The 22,120-nt window shown below is 44.0% G+C and overlaps 1 protein-coding gene and 12 non-coding genes across 13 annotated transcripts; all 13 read left to right on the top strand.

Moving 5' to 3' along the window:
* Window positions 1-362: 362 nt before the first annotated feature.
* On the top strand, window positions 363-5,780 carry LOC149665826 (uncharacterized). The gene has a single exon (XM_089841481.1). It carries the CDS (start codon window positions 363-365, stop codon window positions 5,778-5,780), a length of 5,418 nt encoding a protein of 1,805 aa, XP_089697607.1.
* A 3,465-nt stretch (window positions 5,781-9,245) lies between these two features.
* TRNAP-AGG (transfer RNA proline (anticodon AGG)) lies at window positions 9,246-9,317 on the top strand. Its single transcript has one exon. It is a non-coding gene; the product is annotated as a tRNA-Pro (tRNA).
* Window positions 9,318-9,565: 248 nt separating this feature from the next.
* TRNAP-AGG (transfer RNA proline (anticodon AGG)) lies at window positions 9,566-9,637 on the top strand. The gene has a single exon. It is a non-coding gene; the product is annotated as a tRNA-Pro (tRNA).
* A 1,042-nt stretch (window positions 9,638-10,679) lies between these two features.
* On the top strand, window positions 10,680-10,751 carry TRNAP-AGG (transfer RNA proline (anticodon AGG)). The gene has a single exon. It is a non-coding gene; the product is annotated as a tRNA-Pro (tRNA).
* A 1,366-nt stretch (window positions 10,752-12,117) lies between these two features.
* Window positions 12,118-12,189, top strand: TRNAP-AGG (transfer RNA proline (anticodon AGG)). The gene has a single exon. It is a non-coding gene; the product is annotated as a tRNA-Pro (tRNA).
* A 1,364-nt stretch (window positions 12,190-13,553) lies between these two features.
* On the top strand, window positions 13,554-13,625 carry TRNAP-AGG (transfer RNA proline (anticodon AGG)). Its single transcript has one exon. It is a non-coding gene; the product is annotated as a tRNA-Pro (tRNA).
* A 1,205-nt stretch (window positions 13,626-14,830) lies between these two features.
* On the top strand, window positions 14,831-14,902 carry TRNAP-AGG (transfer RNA proline (anticodon AGG)). The gene has a single exon. It is a non-coding gene; the product is annotated as a tRNA-Pro (tRNA).
* Window positions 14,903-16,587: 1,685 nt separating this feature from the next.
* TRNAP-AGG (transfer RNA proline (anticodon AGG)) lies at window positions 16,588-16,659 on the top strand. Its single transcript has one exon. It is a non-coding gene; the product is annotated as a tRNA-Pro (tRNA).
* Window positions 16,660-18,023: 1,364 nt separating this feature from the next.
* TRNAP-AGG (transfer RNA proline (anticodon AGG)) lies at window positions 18,024-18,095 on the top strand. Its single transcript has one exon. It is a non-coding gene; the product is annotated as a tRNA-Pro (tRNA).
* A 1,205-nt stretch (window positions 18,096-19,300) lies between these two features.
* On the top strand, window positions 19,301-19,372 carry TRNAP-AGG (transfer RNA proline (anticodon AGG)). Its single transcript has one exon. It is a non-coding gene; the product is annotated as a tRNA-Pro (tRNA).
* A 248-nt stretch (window positions 19,373-19,620) lies between these two features.
* Window positions 19,621-19,692, top strand: TRNAP-AGG (transfer RNA proline (anticodon AGG)). Its single transcript has one exon. It is a non-coding gene; the product is annotated as a tRNA-Pro (tRNA).
* A 1,524-nt stretch (window positions 19,693-21,216) lies between these two features.
* On the top strand, window positions 21,217-21,288 carry TRNAP-AGG (transfer RNA proline (anticodon AGG)). The gene has a single exon. It is a non-coding gene; the product is annotated as a tRNA-Pro (tRNA).
* A 726-nt stretch (window positions 21,289-22,014) lies between these two features.
* Window positions 22,015-22,086, top strand: TRNAP-AGG (transfer RNA proline (anticodon AGG)). Its single transcript has one exon. It is a non-coding gene; the product is annotated as a tRNA-Pro (tRNA).
* Window positions 22,087-22,120: the final 34 nt, after the last annotated feature.

Here is a 22,120-nt window from a genome sequence, read left to right as displayed (position 1 = left end):
CTCTCTTAAGCCCCTCTCTTTTTGTATGGAACCACTGTGTAAAGAAAAAGGTAGTCTTGAAAGAAACTTTGTAGCGAAAGGAGCTAAGAATTTTTAACCGAAATAAATTTCTTTTTTTTGTTCATGTTTTACTTTAAAAATAGACTAATTCTTTTAAATAAATAATCCCCGAACCAACTTTAGATAAATTCAGTGTATAAGTTTAAAGCGCGCAATATGGCTTTATTTCATGGTGCCGAAACCCGGGAAGTTTAGATAAAAGCAGTTTAATTAGTTTATTAGAGATCGCGAGCGAGGTTAATACTTCGAGGAGACAAGAATTGAGTCCGAGAAGCGCCTTTAACTACGCACGATTAGTGAAGATGGACGACCCTGCAAGACTCGTAAGAAAAAGGGCATCATTAAGAAGTTCAATAACAAAGATGTGCAAGGCGATGGACAAAGAGACTGACCCTTCAGCACAAACGCCGCTAACGAACATTCAATTAACGACGTATAGATTGAAATTGGTGGAAAAAATCACCCAGTTAAAGTTAATAGACGAACAAGTCCAAAATACGATTGTGGATCAAGACCTGTTCGACAAAGACCTACAAGAGAGCGAAGACATTGAAGATAAGGTGCGTCATTATCAAGCAATCTGTATAGAGACAATTGAAGAGAACAATCGGTGCGCGAGTCACACGCCTTCGGTTGCGTCATCTCAGAACACCTTAATTACTCCATCCATTTCTACTCATCAAAATAACGGTGCGGTAATTAATGCAAACTCGCAGAGTAACAGTGTCGCGTTAGGTCAAAATCAGTTAAGAAACGCGGGAAACGTGGCCTCGGTAAAACTACCAAGAATTAACGTGGAAAAGTTCTACGGGGAGGTTAGCCGCTGGCAAGAATTTTGGAGTCAGTATGAAGTAACTATACACAAGAAAGATATAGATCCAGAAGATAAGTTGGTCTACCTAAAAAGTTACCTCGGAGGAACCGCGTTAACGTGTGTTTCCGGTTTAGCCATAACATACGGAGAAGCCATAGAGAAGCTAACTGACCGCTTTGGAAAAAGAGAAACGCTTATTCGAGCCCACAGAGACAAATTAAGGTCTCTCGAACCTGTTAAGAAATCTACGGACATCAAGGGTCTAAGAAGGCTCTTAGATACCTTGTCGATAACAGTAAGTGGATTGCAAGCTTTAAAAGTTGATTCTGAAAATTATGGCACGTTCATTATTCCTATGATTACGGAACTTTTACCGGAAGACATTGTTTTGAACTATTCCGTCCGGAGCCAAAAAGAGGGAATGCTTTGCATGAATAAATTAGTCGAGTTTCTCCGTGAAGAAGTCGAAAGTCGAGAACAGGCCGCGCAATTAAAGAAATCGTTCGGTTCAAACGAAAAAGATAATAAACGGCTTGATTCGGGTTTAAAAGAGCATTCAGGCCACAGGTCTAAACCCGCGTCTTCAACATTCTCTTACACCACGGTCGCAAACCCCACAAAATTAGCCGCTAAATGTATATTTTGCAAGGAAGCGCATGATTTAACAACTTGCAAGCGGTTAACGGCTTCAGAAAGAAAAGAAGTACTGAAAGGCTCCTGTTACGTCTGTCTAAATGCTGGACATATTGCCAGAAATTGCTTTAAGAAAGGGATCAAATGCAAATATTGCACTAAACGCCATAGTCACGTGGTCTGTGGAAAGCAATACCCTGACGATCCCGTGGAAGCGACCTCGGAAGAAAATCGAGAACAAGAGACCATAGTTTCAATGGCCATTACAGATCAAGTTGAACCGGAAATAAAACCGGTAATTTACCTTCAAACCGCTTGGGTTAAAATTTCAAATAACGGCAAGGAAGTTTCCGCGAGATGTCTCATCGACACTGCTAGCCAGAGGACGTATATAACGTCGAAGTTATCAAAAGAACTAAATCTTCCTGTTTTAGGAACGGAAAATCTTGATATTAATTCCTTCCCAGGAATCTTGACTAAAGTCAAGCGATCACGCGTTAAATTTTCCGTCGGAAGCATTTACGAAACAAACAGAGTTAGCATGGAAGCGGTAGAAACCCCAAAAATAGGGGGGAAGATACCTAGTATGCCTAAAAACGAAATCGAAAGCTTGACTCAAGGTAAACGTTGGAAAATAGCGGACACGCCTCCTGAAGGACCACATGCGACGGATGAAGAAGTTTCCCTACTGATAGGGGCGGATTTTATATGGAAAATAACCACCGGCGAAGTAGAAAATCTCTCTACAAAACTCAAAGCCGTTGATACGATCTTTGGGTGGACTTTTCTTGGACCCCATGAAAACGCGAAGGGAAGCGTTACAGATACTAGCGTGTACAGCGTTAACGTATTCTTCACGCACGTGAACAATTCCCTGGAAGATCAAACTGAAGACGAACTTGTTTCTCAAAATCTGAAATCATTGTGGAATTTGGATTCTCTGGGAATTATAGACAAGTCGGAAGAAGACAAGGCTTATGAAGATTCTATTAACGAAAAATTCGAATCGACCGTTAAATTCGATGGGGAACGCTACGTTGTTAGACTTCCGTGGAAACCGGAAGTGAAGCTAACAAACGATAACAAAGCCGTAGCCGAAAGAAGATTTTTCAATCAACTACGTAAATTTAGAAAACAACCCAAGTTGTTTGAGGAATACGCTAAAGTAATAGAAACGTATCTTCAACATGGGATGGCAGAACTTGTGGACACCCCAGGAGAAACAGAGCGTACGTTCTACCTGCCACACTCAGAAGTTGTCAACGAGCAGAGAACCACAACAAAAGTCAGAGTGGTATTTGACGGATCATCACACGGCTTTAACGCGCCTTCTGTCAACGATTGCCTAAATGCTGGGCATCCATTGAATGTCGATTTGTTAGGCATGTTGATTAAATTTCGTAAAAACCGTATAGCCTTTACCGCGGATATCGAGAAGGCTTTCCTTCAAGTACGTCTTGCCGAAGAAGATCGTGACGTAACTAGATTCTTTTGGATAGAAGGAAGAGAATTGGATCCTAATAAGATGTCAATTATTACCCTGAGAATGACGAGAGTTCTCTTTGGATTAAACGCTAGCCCGTATTTGCTAGGAGCGACTATACGCCATCACATTGAAAAATACAAGGAAAAATTCCCTACAGCCTACAAACTATTGAGAGAACAACTTTACGTAGATGACGTGGGAGGGGGAGCGGATGACAATGAAAAAGCTTTAACCCTTGCCACTGAAGCGAAAGAGATTCTAAAAGAAGCCGGAATGCCTCTCCGAAAATTCCAATCTAACTCTGAGTGGCTTAATACGCAATTATTAGATGAAGGAGAGTCTGATCAACCACAGCCAGTATCATTTAAAGTTCTGGGAATAGCTTGGAAACCAAAACAAGATATATTCTTTTTCGAGGTTACAAGCCTATTGGAGTTTCTTAGATTGCAAAAGAATACAAAGCGATTCGTTTTACAAGCTTCTTCGAGGATTTTCGACCCAGTAGGATTTTTATCACCCTTCATTATCGTGGTAAAATGCCTATTTCAAGAACTGTGGGTACGTGGAACTAAATGGGATGAGCGTATCGATGACGACTTGATCGAACTGTGGAACACGTGGTGTCAAGATCTCACTAAACTTACGGAAATTGAAGTACCGAGATATTACGGCTATGGTCAAACGATCCAAATACATTGTTTCACAGATGCCAGTGAAAAGGCATACGGCGCCGCGATATATATCCGTTCAGAAAGTCAAGGAAAAGTAAAAGTCATCCTTGGCGCGTCGAAATCAAGAGTCGCACCTCTCAAGAAACTTTCGGTTCCCAAGCTAGAACTCATGGCAGCGGTCATTGGCGCGAGGCTTACGAAAACTGTCGAAAAATACTTCAGCGAAGAAAAGCCGTCGAAATATTTCTGGAGCGATTCCACGGTAACGCTTTCGTGGATTAAAAGCAATGCTAAAACCTGGAAACCGTTCGTACAGAACAGAGTTAGCGAAATACAACAAAGTACAGATCCAATCCTTTGGAATCATGTTCCAGGCAAGTTAAACCCAGCCGATCTTTTGACTCGAGGGGTTAACGCGAGCAAATTAAAAGAAAGTGAAACCTGGTGGAAAGGCCCGTCCTTTTTGTGGAAAGAACAATGTGAATGGCCGGCTCAGAAAAACGAAATCAAACCCAGTTTACCGGCTGAAGCTGAGAACGAACGCCGCGCGAAATACGAAAATTCTTCTGTATATTACGTAAACAACTTCCAAAGTCAAAGAGAACCACTGCTAAACCTAAAGAATCATTCAAAACTATCACGGGTAATTAGAGTGGTAGCCTGGATTAAAAGATTCGTCTTTAACATCAGAAATAAAGACCAAAAGAAAACAGGAGAGATAAATACAGATGAGATATTGGAATCGGAAACTTATTGGGTTAAAGCGGTTCAAAGAGAAACGTTCCCTCAAGAACTCGACGCTATTTCTGATAAAAAAGAATTTCTTCAAACTTCAAAAATCGCCGATTTAAAACCATTCATTGACCAGAATGGGATTCTCCGCATGGGAGGGAGGCTAGGCTTCGCAAACCTTAGCTTCGATGAAAAACACCCGATTATTTTGCCAAATGACCACGCGTTCACGATCTTGTTGATAAACAAACGCCACGAGGAAGTCATGCACATGGGTGTCAATTCCACGCTGTCAAGTCTACGTACGCGATTCTGGATTCCGCGGGGCCGCCAGGTGGTAAAAACTACCCTTTTCAAGTGCCTAAAATGCGCGCGCGTGAAATCGAAAGCTCTAGCCAGAGAAACCGCGCCGCTTCCGCCAATTCGAGTTAATGAAAGCGCGCCTTTTGAAAACACGGGGGTCGACTTTTGTGGACCACTCATGGTCAAGTCGTATAACACGGATCAGAAAAGGTTTGTAGAATCGAAAACCTACATCGCGTTGTTTACTTGTGCGGTAACGCGAGCCGTACATCTCGAGGTAGTCACTAGTTTGAGCGCGGAAAAATTCATAATGGCATTTAAAAGATTCGTGGCGAGACGCGGTGTGTGTCGCATAATGCTATCAGACAATGCGAAAACCTTCAAGAAAACAGAGAAAGAACTCAACAAACTCTGGAACAGTGTCCTGTCCCCGGAACTTATACAATATTTTGGGGAAAAGAAAATTAAATGGTCCTACATTGTAGATCGAGCTCCCTGGTGGGGAGGAATGTGGGAACGCATGGTAGGAGTGGTAAAGGGTTGCCTTAAGAAAGTAATTGGTCGTGCTTTGTTGACTTACGAAGAATTGGAAACGTTGGTCATTGAGGCCGAATCTGTAGTTAATTCCAGACCTGTTAGTTATCTATACAGCGATAAACAGGAGCCTTCACCACTCACGCCTTCCCACTTCCTCTTGGGAAAAAGACTCGACACTCTGCCCCCTAGAAAGTTTAAGGTAGGCGAGTTATCCGTTAGTTATGGAGAATTAACTAAAAGGTGGAAGTACCGCCAAGAATTGTTAAATCGTTTTTGGGTGAGATGGAGACAGGAATACTTATTAGAGTTAAGATCTGCCCAAAAATCTGGGAAATTAGTAAAATTTGCTCGTGATCTTAAGATTGGAGACGTAGTAATTTTAAAGGATGATCGTTTACCACGTCATTTGTGGAAACTATGTAGAGTACAGGACCTACATCAAGGTAGATATGGAATAATTCGATCAGCAACCTTAAAAACTAGTTTAGGAGGAGAAATTAAGCGACCCCTCCAGTTACTATACCCTATAGAAATTTCAAATTAAGTACAGTCAAAGGAAAAAGAAAGAGAAAAATGAGTCTTTTTTTTCAAATCCCCATTTTTGGGGGGAGTTTGTGGTAAATTAAGATTTAATTTAAATTTCACCATAGAAATTAACTTTGTGTTTTTGAAAATTTCCTTTGATAACTTCCTTTTAAGTGCATTTGATAACTTCATGTCGAAGTAAAAACCATTCCCGAGAAGTTTTCCCCTTTTCAGCGCCCCTAGGTTTATCTGGGCAACGACTCTTCAATAGAGAATGAAATGGAAAATTTCTCGGGGATTCACCGTCTTAGCTTGCCTCTCTTAAGCCCCTCTCTTTTTGTATGGAACCACTGTGTAAAGAAAAAGGTAGTCTTGAAAGAAACTTTGTAGCGAAAGGAGCTAAGAATTTTTAACCGAAATAAATTTCTTTTTTTTGTTCATGTTTTACTTTAAAAATAGACTAATTCTTTTAAATAAATAATCCCCGAACCAACTTTAGATAAATTCAGTGTATAAGTTTAAAGCGCGCAATATGGCTTTATTTCACCAGGTTCGTTGGTTTAGGGAATGATACTCGCTTAGGGTGCGAGTGGTACCGGGTTCAAATCCCGGACGGACCCGAGTTTATGCAGAAGTAATTTAGTGACTACTAGCTGTTACCCGCAGCGTCGCTCGCGTGTAATAAGAACTTCCATCAAAATGATACTAAGAATGTGCAGATTTTCCTGATGACCAATTTTTTGTAGCACCCTAGGAGCGAAGGCACTCGGCGTTGCCCGTCAGCCCGTCGGAACATTTTTTTATTACTTTTCACGCGGACACTATTCCATAAAGAAGGGTTTTTAAATTTCTGGCCGCCATTTTAAAAGATGGCAACAAATCGAACCCGGAAGACCATTCAGCCCGTCTATAGGTTAAAGGAAAGCAGTGTACTAAATATTTGCGAAATCGGTTGAAACGCGCGGAGGTTGTTGCATAGCAAAGATTTTTTACATTTCTGGGCGCCATTTTTTAAGATGGCGGCGGATTGGAAAAACCTTTCTTAGTACGCGCCTACTACTTATGAGTAACGTTCCTGCAAAATTTCAGCCTTCTAGGGCAAGCGGTTTGGGCTGGGCGTTGATTATCAGTCAGTCTGTCAGTCAGTCAGTCAATCAGTCAGTCAGGACTTTGATTTATATAGATATAGATTTAAAAGCAACTAACTACAGGATAGGCCTATGAGTTGAGCATGTTTGGTTACACACATGGTCCGTTGGTCTAGGGGTATGATACTCGCTTAGGGTGTGAGTGGTCCCGGGATAAAATCCCGGACGGACCCGAGTTTTTGCCGAAGAAATTTAGTGACTATTTAAAACCTACTAACTTCAAGGTAGGCCTATGAGTTGAGAATATTTTGTTACACATATGGTCCTGTAGTATAGGGGTATGATACTCGCTTAGGGTGCGAGTGGTCCCAGGTTCAAATCCCGGACGGACCCGAGTTTTTGCAAAAGTAAATTAGTGACGATTTAAATGCAACTAACTACAGGGTAGGTCTATGAGTTGAGCATGTTTAGTCACACACCAGGTTCGTTGGTTTAGGGTATGATACTCGCTTAGGGTGCGAGTGGTCCCAGGTTCAAATCCCGGACGGACCCGAGTTTTTGCAAGAGTAAATTAGTGACTATTTAAAAGCAACTAACTACAGGGTAGGTCTATGAGTTGAGCATTTTTAGTTACACACATGGTCCGCTTGTTTAGGGGAATGATACTCGCTTAGGGTGCGAGTGGTCCCGGGATCAAATCCCGGACGGACCCGACTTTTTGCCGAAGTAATTTAGTGACTATTTAAAAGCTACTAACCTCAAGGTAGGCCTATGAGTTGAGCATGTTTAGTCACACACCAGGTTCGTTAGTTTAGGGAATGATACTCGCTTAGGGTGCGAGTGGTACCGGGTTCAAATCCCGGACGGACCCGAGTTTATGCAGAAGTAATTTAGTGACTATTTAAATGCAACTAACTACAGGGTAGGCCTATAAGATGAGCATGTTTGGTAACACACATGGTCCGTTGGTCTAGGGGTATGATACTCGCTTAGGGTGCGAGTGGTCCCAGGTTCAAATCCCGGTCGGACCCGAGTTTTTGCAAAAGTAAATTAGTGACTATTTAAATGGAACTAACTACAGGGTAGGTCTATGAGTCGAGCATTTTTAGTTACACAGATGGTCCGCTTGTTTAGGGGAATGATACTCGCTTAGGGTGCGAGTGGCCCCGGGATCAAATCCCGGACGGACCCGAGTATATGCAGAAGTAATTTAGTGACTATTTAAAAGCAACTAACTTCAGGGTAGGCCTATGAGTTGAGCATGTTTGGTTACACACATGGTCCGTTGGTCTACGGGTAAGATACTCGCTTAGGGTGCGAGTGGTCCTAGGTTCAAATCCCGGACGGACCCGAGTTTTTGCAAAAGTAAATTAGTGACTATTTAAATGCAACTAACTACACGGTAGGTCTATGAGTTGAGCATGTTTAGTCACACACCAGGTTCGTTGGTTTAGGGAATGATACTCGCTTAGGGTGCAAGTGGTACCGGGTTCAAATCCCGGACGGACCCGAGTTTATGCAGAAGTAATTTAGTGACTATTTAAAAGCAACTAACTACAGGGTAGGCCTATGAGTTGAGCATGTTTGGTTACACACATGGTCCGTTGGTCTAGGGGTATGATACTCGCTTAGGGTGTGAGTGGTCCCGGGATAAAATCCCGGACGGACCCGAGTTTTTGCCGAAGAAATTTAGTGACTATTTAAAAGCTACTATATTCAAGGTAGGCCTATGAGTTGAGAATATTTTGTTACACATATGGTCCTGTAGTATAGGGGTATGATACTCGCTTAGGGTGCGAGTGGTCCCAGGTTCAAATCCCGGACGGACCTGAGTTTTTGCAAAAGTAAATTAGTGACTATTTAAATGCAACTAACTACAGGGTAGGTCTATGAGTTGAGCATGTTTAGTCACACACCAGGTTCGTTGGTTTAGGGTATGATACTCGCTTAGGGTGCGAGTGGTACCGGGTTCAAATCCCGGACGGACCCGAGTTTATGCAGAAGTAATTTAGTGACTATTTAAAAGCAACTAACTACAGGGTAGGCCTATGAGTTGAGCATGTTTGGTTACACACATGGTCCGTTGGTCTAGGGGTATGATACTCGCTTAGGGTGTGAGTGGTCCCGGGATAAAATCCAGGACGGACCCGAGTTTTTGCCGAAGTAATTTAGTGACTATTTAAAAGCTACTAACTTCAAGGTAGGCCTATGAGTTGAGCATGTTTAGTCACACACCAGGTTCGTTGGTTTAGGGAATACTACTCGCTTAGGGTGCGAGTGGTACCGGGTTCAAATCCCGGACGGACCCGAGTTTATGCAGAAGTAATTTAGTGACTATTTAAAAGCAACTAACTACAGGGTAGGCCTATGAGATGAGCATGTTTGGTAACACACATGGTCCGTTGGTCTAGGGGTATGATACTCGCTTAGGGTGCGAGTGGTCCCAGGTTCAAATCCCGGACGGACCCGAGTTTTTGCAAAAGTAAATTAGTGACTATTTAAATGCAACTAACTACAGGGTAGGTCTATGAGTCGAGCATTTTTAGTTACACACATGGTCCGCTTGTTTAGGGGAATGATACTCGCTTAGGGTGCGAGTGGTCCCGGGATCAAATCCCGGACGGACCCGAGTATATGCAGAAGTAAGTTAGTGACTATTTAAAAGCAACTAACTTCAGGGTAGGCCTATGAGTTGAGCATGTTTGGTTACACACATGGTCCGTTGGTCTAGGGGTATGATACTCGCTTAGGGTGCGAGTGGTCCTAGGTTCAAATCCCGGACGGACCCGAGTTTTTGCAAAAGTAAATTAGTTAGTATTTAAATGCAACTAACTACACGGTAGGTCTATGAGTTGAGCATGTTTAGTCACACACCAGGTTCGTTGGTTATGGAATGATACTCGCTTAGGGTGCGAGTGGTACCGGGTTCAAATCCCGGACGGACCCGAGTTTATGCAGAAGTAATTTAGTGACTATTTAAAAGCAACTAACTACAGGGTAGGCCTATGAGTTGAGCATGTTTGGTTACACACATGATCCGTTGGTCTAGGGGTATGATATTCGCTTAGGGTGTGAGTGGTCCCGGGATAAAATCCCGGACGGACCCGAGTTTTTGCCGAAGAAATTTAGTGACTATTTAAAAGCTACTAACTTCAAGGTAGGCCTATGAGTTGAGAATATTTGGTTACACATATGGTCCTGTAGTCTAGGGGTATGATACTCGCTTAGGGTGCGAGTGGTCACAGGTTCAAATCCCGGACGGACCCGAGTTTTTGCAAAAGTAAATTAGTGACTATTTAAATGCAACTAACTACAGGGTAGGTCTATGAGTTGAGCATGTTTAGTCACACACCAGGTTCGTTGGTTTAGGGTATGATACTCGCTTAGGGTGCGAGTGGTACCGGATTCAAATCCCGGACGGACCCGAGTTTATGCAGAAGTAATTTAGTGACTATTTAAAAGCAACTAACTGCAGGGTAGGCCTATGAGTTGAGCATGTTTGGTTACACACATGGTCCGTTGGTCTAGGGGTATGATACTCGCTTAGGGTGTGAGTGGTCCCGGGATAAAATCCAGGACGGACCCGAGTTTTTGCCGAAGTAATTTAGTGACTATTTAAAAGCTACTAACTTCAAGGTAGGCCTATGAGTTGAGCATGTTTAGTCACACACCAGGTTCGTTGGTTTAGGGAATGATACTCGCTTAGGGTGCGAGTGGTACCGGGTTCAAATCCCGGACGGACCCGAGTTTATGCAGAAGTAATTTAGTGACTATTTAAAAGCAACTAACCACAGGGTAGGCCTATGATGAGCATGTTTGGTAACACACATGGTCCGTTGGTCTAGGGGTATGATACTCGCTTAGGGTGCGAGTGGTCCCAGGTTCAAATCCCGGACGGACCCGAGTTTTTGCAAAAGTAAATTAGTGACTATTTAAATGCAACTAACTACAGGGTAGGTCTATGAGTCGAGCATTTTTAGTTACACACATGGTCCGCTTGTTTAGGGGAATGATACTCGCTTAGGGTGCGAGTGGTCCCAGGTTCAAATCCCGGACGGACCCGAGTTTATGCAGAAGTAATTTAGTGACTATTTAAAAGCAACTAACTACAGGGTAGGCCTATGAGTTGAGCATGTTTGGTTACACACATGGTCCGTTGGTCTAGGGGTATAATACTAGCTTAGGGTGTGAGTGGTCCCGGGATAAAATCCCGGACGGACCCGAGTTTTTGCCGAAGAAATTTAGTGACTATTTAAAAGCTACTAACTTCAAGGTAGGCCTATGAGTTGAGAATATTTGGTTACACATATGGTCCTGTAGTCTAGGGGTATGATACTCGCTTAGGGTGCGAGTGGTCACAGGTTCAAATCCCGGACGGACCCGAGTTTTTGCAAAAGTAAATTAGTGACTATTTAAATGCAACTAACTACAGGGTAGGTCTATGAGTTGAGCATGTTTAGTCACACACCAGGTTCGTTGGTTTAGGGTATGATACTCGCTTAGGGTGCGAGTGGTACAGGATTCAAATCCCGGACGGACCCGAGTTTATGCAGAAGTAATTTAGTGACTATTTAAAAGCAACTAACTGCAGGGTAGGCCTATGAGTTGAGCATGTTTGGTTACACACATGGTCCGTTGGTCTAGGGGTATGATACTCGCTTAGGGTGTGAGTGGTCCCGGGATAAAATCCAGGACGGACCCGAGTTTTTGCCGAAGTAATTTAGTGACTATTTAAAAGCTACTAACTTCAAGGTAGGCCTATGAGTTGAACATGTTTAGTCACACACCAGGTTCGTTGGTTTAGGGAATGATACTCGCTTAGGGTGCGAGTGGTACCGGGTTCAAATCCCGGATGGACCCGAGTTTATGCAGAAGTAATTTAGTGACTATTTAAAAGCAACTAACTACAGGGTAGGCCTATGAGATGAGCATGTTTGGTAACACACATGGTCCGTTGGTCTAGGGGTATGATACTCGCTTAGGGTGCGAGTGGTCCCAGGTTAAAATCCCGGACGGACCCGAGTTTTTGCAAAAGTAAATTGGTGACTATTTAAATGCAACTAACTACAGGGTAGGTCTATGAGTCGAGCATTTTTAGTTACACACATGGTCCGCTTGTTTAGGGGAATGATACTCGCTTAGGGTGCGAGTGGTCCCGGGATCAAATCCCGGACGGACCCGAGTATATGCAGAAGTAATTTAGTGACTATTTAAAAGCAACTAACTTCAGGGTAGGCCTATGAGTTGAGCATGTTTGGTTACACACATGGTCCGTTGGTCTAGGGGTATGATACTCGCTTAGGGTGCGAGTGGTCCTTGGTTCAAATCCCGGACGGACCCGAGTTTTTGCAAAAGTGAATTAGTGACTATTTAAATGCAACTAACTACACGGTAGGTCTATGAGTTGAGCATGTTTAGTCACACACCAGGTTCGTTGGTTTAGGGAATGATACTCGCTTAGGGTGCGAGTGGTACCGGGTTCAAATCCCGGACGGACCCGAGTTTATGCAGAAGTAATTTAGTGACTATTTAAAAGCAACTAACTACAGGGTAGGCCTATGAGTTGAGCATGTTTGGTTACACACATGGTCCGTTGGTCTAGGGGCATGATACTCGCTTAGGGTGTGAGTGGTCCCGGGATAAAATCCCGGACGGACCCGAGTTTTTGCCGAAGAAATTTAGTGACTATTTAAAAGCTACTAACTTCAAGGTAGGCCTATGAATTGAGAATATTTGGTTACGCATATGGTCCTTTAGTCTAGGGGTATGATACTCGCTTAGGGTGCGAGTGGTCCCAGGTTCAAATCCCGGACGGACCCGAGTTTTTGCAAAAGTAAATTAGTGACTATTTAAATGCAACTAACTACAGGGTAGGTCTATGAGTTGAGTATGTTTAGTCACACACCAGGTTCGTTGGTTTAGGTTATGATACTCGCTTAGGGTGCGAGTGGTACCGGGTTCAAATCCCGGACGGACCCGAGTTTATGCAGAAGTAATTTATTGACTATTTAAAAGCAACTAACTACAGGGTAGGCCTATGAGTTGAGCATGTTTGGTTACACACATGGTCCGTTGGTCTAGGGGTATGATACTCGCTTAGGGTGCGAGTGGTCCTAGGTTCAAATATCGGACGGACCCGAGTTTTTGCAAAAGTGAATTAGTGACTATTTAAATGCAACTAACTACACGGTAGGTCTATGAGTTGAGCATGTTTAGTCACACACCAGGTTCGTTGGTTTAGGGAATGATACTCGCTTAGGGTGCGAGTGGTACCGGGTTCAAATCCCGGACGGACCCGAGTTTATGCAGAAGTAATGTAGTGACTATTTAAAAGCAACTAACTGCAGGGTAGGCCTATGAGTTGAGCATGTTCGGTTACACAAATGGTCCGTTGGTCTAGGGGTATGATACTCGCTTAGGGTGTGAGTGGTCCCGGGATAAAATCCAGGACGGACCCGAGTTTTTGCCGAAGTAATTTAGTGACTATTTAAAAGCTACTAACTTCAAGGTAGGCCTATGAGTTGAGCATGTTTAGTCACACACCAGGTTCGTTGGTTTAGGGAATGATACTCGCTTAGGGTGCGAGTGGTACCGGGATCAAATCCCGGACGGACCCGAGTTTATTCAGAAGTAATTTAGTGACTATTTAAAAGCAACTAACTACAGGGTAGGCCTATGAGATGAGCATGTTTGGTAACACACATGGTCCGTTGGTCTAGGGGTATGATACTCGCTTAGGGTGCGAGTGGTCCCAGGTTCAAATCCCGGACGGACCCGAGTTTTTGCAAAAGTAAATTAGTGACTATTTAAATGCAACTAACTACAGGGTAGGTCTATGAGTCGAGCATTTTTAGTTACACACATGGTCCGCTTGTTTAGGGGAATGATACTCGCTTAGGGTGCGAGTGGTCCCGGGATCAAATCCCGGACGGACCCGAGTATTTGCAGAAGTAATTTAGTGACTATTTAAAAGCAACTAACTTCAGGGTAGGCCTATGAGTTGAGCATGTTTGGTTACACACATGGTCCGTTGGTCTAGGGGTATGATACTCGCTTAGGTTGCGAGTGGTCCCAGGTTCAAATCCCGGACGGACCCGAGTTTTTGCAAAAGTAAATTAGTGACTATTTAAATGCAACTAACTACAGGGTAGGTCTATGAGTTGAGCATGTTTTGTCACACACCAGGTTCGTTGGTTTAGGTTATGATACTCGCTTAGGGTGCGAGTGGTACCGGGTTCAAATCCCGGACGGACCCGAGTTTATGCAGAAGTAATTTATTGACTATTTTAAAGGAACTAACTACAGGGTAGGCCTATGAGTTGAGCATGTTTGGTTACACACATGGTCCGTTGGTCTAGGGGTATGATACTCGCTTAGGGTGCGAGTGGTCCTAGGTTCAAATCCCGGACGGACTCGAGTTTTTGCAAAAGTGAATTAGTGACTATTTAAATGCAACTAACTACACGGTAGGTCTATGAGTTGAGCATGTTTAGTCACACACCAGGTTCGTTGGTTTAGGGAATGATACTCGCTTAGGGTGCGAGTGGTACCGGGTTCAAATCCCGGACGGACCCGAGTTTATGCAGAAGTAATTTAGTGACTATTTAAAAGCAACTAACTGCAGGGTAGGCCTATGAGTTGAGCATGTTCGGTTACACAAATGGTCCGTTGGTCTAGGGGTATGATACTCGCTTAGGGTGTGAGTGGTCCCGGGATAAAATCCAGGACGGACCCGAGTTTTTGCCGAAGTAATTTAGTGACTATTTAAAAGCTACTAACTTCAAGGTAGGCCTATGAGTTGAGCATGTTTAGTCACACACCAGGTTCGTTGGTTTAGGGAATGATACTCGCTTAGGGTGCGAGTGGTACCGGGATCAAATCCCGGACGGACCCGAATTTATTCAGAAGTAATTTAGTGACTATTTAAAAGCAACTAACTACAGGGTAGGCGTATGAGATGAGCATGTTTGGTAACACACATGGTCCGTTGGTCTAGGGGTATGATACTCGCTTAGGGTGCGAGTGGTCCCAGGTTCAAATCCCGGACGGACCCGAGTTTTTGCAAAAGTAAATTAGTGACTATTTAAATGCAACTAACTACAGGGTAGGTCTATGAGTCGAGCATTTTTAGTTACACACATGGTCCGCTTGTTTAGGGGAATGATACTCGCTTAGGGTGCGAGTGGTCCCGGGATCAAATCCCGGACGGACCCGAGTTTATGCAGAAGTAATTTAGTGACTATTTAAAAGCAACTAACTTCAGGGTAGGCCTATGAGTTGAGCATGTTTGGTTACACACATGGTCCGTTGGTCTAGGGGTATGATACTCGGTTAGGGTGCGAGTGGTCCTAGGTTCAAATCCCGGACGGACCCGAGTTTTTGCAAAAGTAAATTAGTGACTATTTAAATGCAACTAACTACACGGTAGGTCTATGAGTTGAGCATGTTTAGTCACACACCAGGTTCGTTGGTTTAGGGAATGATACTCGCTTAGGGTGTGAGTGGTCCCGGGATAAAATCCCGGACGGACCCGAGTTTTTGCCGAAGAAATTTAGTGACTATTTAAAAGCTACTAACTTCAAGGTAGGCCTATGAGTTGAGAATATTTGGTTACACATATGGTCCTTTAGTCTAGGGGTATGATACTGGCTTAGGGTGCGAGTGGTCCCAGGTTCAAATCCCGGACGGACCCGAGTTTTTGCAAAAGTAAATTAGTGACTATTTAAATGCAACTAACTACAGGGTAGGTCTATGAGTTGAGCATGTTTAGTCACACACCAGGTTCGTTGGTTTAGGTTATGATACTCGCTTAGGGTGCGAGTGGTACCGGGTTCAAATCCCGGACGGACCCGAGTTTATGCAGAAGTAATTTATTGACTATTTAAAAGCAACTAACTACAGGGTAGGCCTATGAGTTGAGCATGTTTGGTTACACACATGGTCCGTTGGTCTAGGGGTATGATACTCGCTTAGGGTGTGAGTGATCCCGGGATAAAATCCCGGACGGAGCCGAGTTTTTGCCGAAGTAATTTAGTGACTATTTAAAAGCTACTAACTTCAAGGTAGGCCTTTGAGTTGAGAATGTTTGGTTACACGTATGGTCCTTTAGTCTAGGGGTATGATACTCGCTTAGGGTGCGAGTGGTCCCAGGTTCAAAACCCGGACGGACTCGAGTTTTTGCAAAAGTAAATTAGTGACTATTTAAATGCAACTAACTACAGGGTAGGTCTATGAGTTGAGCATGTTTAGTCACACACCAGGTTCGTTGGTTTAGGGTATGATACTCGCTTAGGGTGCGAGTGGTACCGGATTCAAATCCCGGACGGACCCGAGTTTATGCAGAAGTAATTTAGTGACTATTTAAAAGCAACTAACTACAGGGTAGGCCTATGAGTTGAGCATGTTTGGTTACACACATGGTCCGTTGGTCTAGGGGTATGATACTCGCTTAGGGTGCGAGTGGTCTTGAGTTCAAATCCCGGACGGACCCGAGTTTTTGCAAAAGTAAATTAGTGACTATTTAAATGGAACTAACTACAGGGTAGGTCTATGAGTTGAGCATTTTTAGTTACACACATGGTCCGCTTGTTTAGGGGAATGATACTCGCTTAGGGTGCGAGTGGTCCCGGGATCAAATCCCGGACGGACCCGAGTATATGCAGAAGTAATTTAGTGACTATTTAAAAGCAACTAACTTCAGGGTAGGCCTATGAGTTGAGCATGTTTGGTTACACACATGGTCCGTTGGTCTAGGGGTATGATACTCGCTTAGGGTGCGAGTGGTCCTTGGTTCAAATCCCGGACGGACCCGAGTTTTTGCAAAAGTGAATTAGTGACTATTTAAATGCAACTAACTACACGGTAGGTCTATGAGTTGAGCATGTTTAGTCACACACCAGGTTCGTTGGTTTAGGGAATGATACTCGCTTAGGGTGCGAGTGGTACCGGGTTCAAATCCCGGACGGACCCGAGTTTATGCAGAAGTAATTTAGTGACTATTTAAAAGCAACTAACTACAGGGTAGGCCTATGAGTTGAGCATGTTTGGTTACACACATGGTCCGTTGGTCTAGGGGCATGATACTCGCTTAGGGTGTGAGTGGTCCCGGGATAAAATCCCGGACGGACCCGAGTTTTTGCCGAAGAAATTTAGTGACTATTTAAAAGCTACTAACTTCAAGGTAGGCCTATGAATTGAGAATATTTGGTTACGCATATGGTCCTTTAGTCTAGGGGTATGATACTCGCTTAGGGTGCGAGTGGTCCCAGGTTCAAATCCCGGACGGACCCGAGTTTTTGCAAAAGTAAATTAGTGACTATTTAAATGCAACTAACTACAGGGTAGGTCTATGAGTTGAGTATGTTTAGTCACACACCAGGTTCGTTGGTTTAGGTTATGATACTCGCTTAGGGTGCGAGTGGTACCGGGTTCAAATCCCGGACGGACCCGAGTTTATGCAGAAGTAATTTATTGACTATTTAAAAGCAACTAACTACAGGGTAGGCCTATGAGTTGAGCATGTTTGGTTACACACATGGTCCGTTGGTCTAGGGGTATGATACTCGCTTAGGGTGCGAGTGGTCCTAGGTTCAAATATCGGACGGACCCGAGTTTTTGCAAAAGTGAATTAGTGACTATTTAAATGCAACTAACTACACGGTAGGTCTATGAGTTGAGCATGTTTAGTCACACACCAGGTTCGTTGGTTTAGGGAATGATACTCGCTTAGGGTGCGAGTGGTACCGGGTTCAAATCCCGGACGGACCCGAGTTTATGCAGAAGTAATGTAGTGACTATTTAAAAGCAACTAACTGCAGGGTAGGCCTATGAGTTGAGCATGTTCGGTTACACAAATGGTCCGTTGGTCTAGGGGTATGATACTCGCTTAGGGTGTGAGTGGTCCCGGGATAAAATCCAGGACGGACCCGAGTTTTTGCCGAAGTAATTTAGTGACTATTTAAAAGCTACTAACTTCAAGGTAGGCCTATGAGTTGAGCATGTTTAGTCACACACCAGGTTCGTTGGTTTAGGGAATGATACTCGCTTAGGGTGCGAGTGGTACCGGGATCAAATCCCGGACGGACCCGAGTTTATTCAGAAGTAATTTAGTGACTATTTAAAAGCAACTAACTACAGGGTAGGCCTATGAGATGAGCATGTTTGGTAACACACATGGTCCGTTGGTCTAGGGGTATGATACTCGCTTAGGGTGCGAGTGGTCCCAGGTTCAAATCCCGGACGGACCCGAGTTTTTGCAAAAGTAAATTAGTGACTATTTAAATGCAACTAACTACAGGGTAGGTCTATGAGTCGAGCATTTTTAGTTACACACATGGTCCGCTTGTTTAGGGGAATGATACTCGCTTAGGGTGCGAGTGGTCCCGGGATCAAATCCCGGACGGACCCGAGTATTTGCAGAAGTAATTTAGTGACTATTTAAAAGCAACTAACTTCAGGGTAGGCCTATGAGTTGAGCATGTTTGGTTACACACATGGTCCGTTGGTCTAGGGGTATGATACTCGCTTAGGTTGCGAGTGGTCCCAGGTTCAAATCCCGGACGGACCCGAGTTTTTGCAAAAGTAAATTAGTGACTATTTAAATGCAACTAACTACAGGGTAGGTCTATGAGTTGAGCATGTTTTGTCACACACCAGGTTCGTTGGTTTAGGTTATGATACTCGCTTAGGGTGCGAGTGGTACCGGGTTCAAATCCCGGACGGACCCGAGTTTATGCAGAAGTAATTTATTGACTATTTTAAAGGAACTAACTACAGGGTAGGCCTATGAGTTGAGCATGTTTGGTTACACACATGGTCCGTTGGTCTAGGGGTATGATACTCGCTTAGGGTGCGAGTGGTCCTAGGTTCAAATCCCGGACGGACTCGAGTTTTTGCAAAAGTGAATTAGTGACTATTTAAATGCAACTAACTACACGGTAGGTCTATGAGTTGAGCATGTTTAGTCACACACCAGGTTCGTTGGTTTAGGGAATGATACTCGCTTAGGGTGCGAGTGGTACCGGGTTCAAATCCCGGACGGACCCGAGTTTATGCAGAAGTAATTTAGTGACTATTTAAAAGCAACTAACTGCAGGGTAGGCCTATGAGTTGAGCATGTTCGGTTACACAAATGGTCCGTTGGTCTAGGGGTATGATACTCGCTTAGGGTGTGAGTGGTCCCGGGATAAAATCCAGGACGGACCCGAGTTTTTGCCGAAGTAATTTAGTGACTATTTAAAAGCTACTAACTTCAAGGTAGGCCTATGAGTTGAGCATGTTTAGTCACACACCAGGTTCGTTGGTTTAGGGAATGATACTCGCTTAGGGTGCGAGTGGTACCGGGATCAAATCCCGGACGGACCCGAATTTATTCAGAAGTAATTTAGTGACTATTTAAAAGCAACTAACTACAGGGTAGGCGTATGAGATGAGCATGTTTGGTAACACACATGGTCCGTTGGTCTAGGGGTATGATACTCGCTTAGGGTGCGAGTGGTCCCAGGTTCAAATCCCGGACGGACCCGAGTTTTTGCAAAAGTAAATTAGTGACTATTTAAATGCAACTAACTACAGGGTAGGTCTATGAGTCGAGCATTTTTAGTTACACACATGGTCCGCTTGTTTAGGGGAATGATACTCGCTTAGGGTGCGAGTGGTCCCGGGATCAAATCCCGGACGGACCCGAGTATATGCAGAAGTAATTTAGTGACTATTTAAAAGCAACTAACTTCAGGGTAGGCCTATGAGTTGAGCATGTTTGGTTACACACATGGTCCGTTGGTCTAGGGGTATGATACTCGCTTAGGGTGCGAGTGGTCCTAGGTTCAAATCCCGGACGGACCCGAGTTTTTGCAAAAGTAAATTAGTGACTATTTAAATGCAACTAACTACACGGTAGGTCTATGAGTTGAGCATGTTTAGTCACACACCAGGTTCGTTGGTTTAGGGAATGATACTCGCTTAGGGTGTGAGTGGTCCCGGGATAAAATCCCGGACGGACCCGAGTTTTTGCCGAAGAAATTTAGTGACTATTTAAAAGCTACTAACTTCAAGGTAGGCCTATGAGTTGAGAATATTTGGTTACACATATGGTCCTTTAGTCTAGGGGTATGATACTGGCTTAGGGTGCGAGTGGTCCCAGGTTCAAATCCCGGACGGACCCGAGTTTTTGCAAAAGTAAATTAGTGACTATTTAAATGCAACTAACTACAGGGTAGGTCTATGAGTTGAGCATGTTTAGTCACACACCAGGTTCGTTGGTTTAGGTTATGATACTCGCTTAGGGTGCGAGTGGTACCGGGTTCAAATCCCGGACGGACCCGAGTTTATGCAGAAGTAATTTATTGACTATTTAAAAGCAACTAACTACAGGGTAGGCCTATGAGTTGAGCATGTTTGGTTACACACATGGTCCGTTGGTCTAGGGGTATGATACTCGCTTAGGGTGTGAGTGATCCCGGGATAAAATCCCGGACGGAGCCGAGTTTTTGCCGAAGTAATTTAGTGACTATTTAAAAGCTACTAACTTCAAGGTAGGCCTTTGAGTTGAGAATGTTTGGTTACACGTATGGTCCTTTAGTCTAGGGGTATGATACTCGCTTAGGGTGCGAGTGGTCCCAGGTTCAAAACCCGGACGGACTCGAGTTTTTGCAAAAGTAAATTAGTGACTATTTAAATGCAACTAACTACAGGGTAGGTCTATGAGTTGAGCATGTTTAGTCACACACCAGGTTCGTTGGTTTAGGGTATGATACTCGCTTAGGGTGCGAGTGGTACCGGATTCAAATCCCGGACGGACCCGAGTTTATGCAGAAGTAATTTAGTGACTATTTAAAAGCAACTAACTACAGGGTAGGCCTATGAGTTGAGCATGTTTGGTTACACACATGGTCCGTTGGTCTAGGGGTATGATACTCGCTTAGGGTGCGAGTGGTCTTGAGTTCAAATCCCGGACGGACCCGAGTTTTTGCAAAAGTAAATTAGTGACTATTTAAATGGAACTAACTACAGGGTAGGTCTATGAGTTGAGCATTTTTAGTTACACACATGGTCCGCTTGTTTAGGGGAATGATACTCGCTTAGGGTGCGAGTGGTCCCGGGATCAAATCCCGGACGGACCCGAGTATATGCCGAAGTAATTTAGTGACTATTTAAAAGCTACTAACTTCAAGGTAGGCTTATGAGTTGAGCATGTTTAGTCACACACCAGGTTCGTTGTTTTAGGGAATGATACTCGCTTAGGGTGCGAGTGGTCCCGGGATCAAATCCCGGACGGACCCGAGTATATGCAGAAGTAATTTAGTGACTATTTAAAAGCAACTAACTACAGGGTAGGCCTATGAGTTGAGCATGTTTGGTTACACACATGGTCCGTTGGTCTAGGGGTATGATACTCGCTTAGGGTGCGAGTGGTCTTGGGTTCAAATCCCGGACGGACCCGAGTTTTTGCAAAAGTAAATTAGTGACTATTTAAATGCAACTAACTACACGGTAGGTCTATGAGTTGAGCATGTTTAGTCACACACCAGGTTCGTTGGTTTAGGGAATGATACTCGCTTAGGGTGCGAGTGGTACCGGGTTCAAACCCCGGACGGACCCGAGTTTATGCAGAAGTAATTTAGTGACTATTTAAAAGCAACTAACTACAGGGTAGGCCTATGAGTTGAGCATGTTTGGTTACACACATGGTCCGTTGGTCTAGGGGTATGATACTCGCTTAGGGTGTGAGTGGTCCCGGGATAAAATCCCGGACGGACCCGAGTTTTTGCCGAAGAAATTTAGTGACTATTTAAAAGCTACTAACTTCAAGGTAGGCCTATGAGTTGAGAATGTTTGGTTACACGTAGGGTCCTTTAGTCTAGGGGTATGATACTCGCTTAGGGTGCGAGTGGTCCCAGGTTCAAAACCCGGACGGACTCGAGTTTTTGCAAAAGTAAATTAGTGACTATTTAAATGCAACTAACTACAGGGTAGGTCTATGAGTTGAGCATGTTTAGTCACACACCAGGTTCGTTGGTTTAGGGTATGATACTCGCTTAGGGTGCGAGTGGTACCGGATTCAAATCCCGGACGGACCCGAGTTTATGCAGAAGTAATTTAGTGACTATTTAAAAGCAACTAACTACAGGGTAGGCCTATGAGTTTAGCATGTTTGGTTACACACATGGTCCGTTGGTCTAGGGGTATGATACTCGCTTAGGGTGCGAGTGGTCTTGGGTTCAAATCCCGGACGGACCCGAGTTTTTGCAAAAGTAAATTAGTGACTATTTAA

This window comes from Phalangium opilio, unplaced genomic scaffold, assembly GCF_054372755.1.
Source record: "Phalangium opilio isolate 3A_F unplaced genomic scaffold, DU_Popi_V2 ptg000060l_1, whole genome shotgun sequence".
Taxonomy (NCBI): Eukaryota; Metazoa; Arthropoda; class Arachnida; order Opiliones; family Phalangiidae; genus Phalangium; species Phalangium opilio.
Note: the sequence above shows the minus strand (reverse complement) of the source record. Positions and strands in the feature narration are given on the sequence as shown.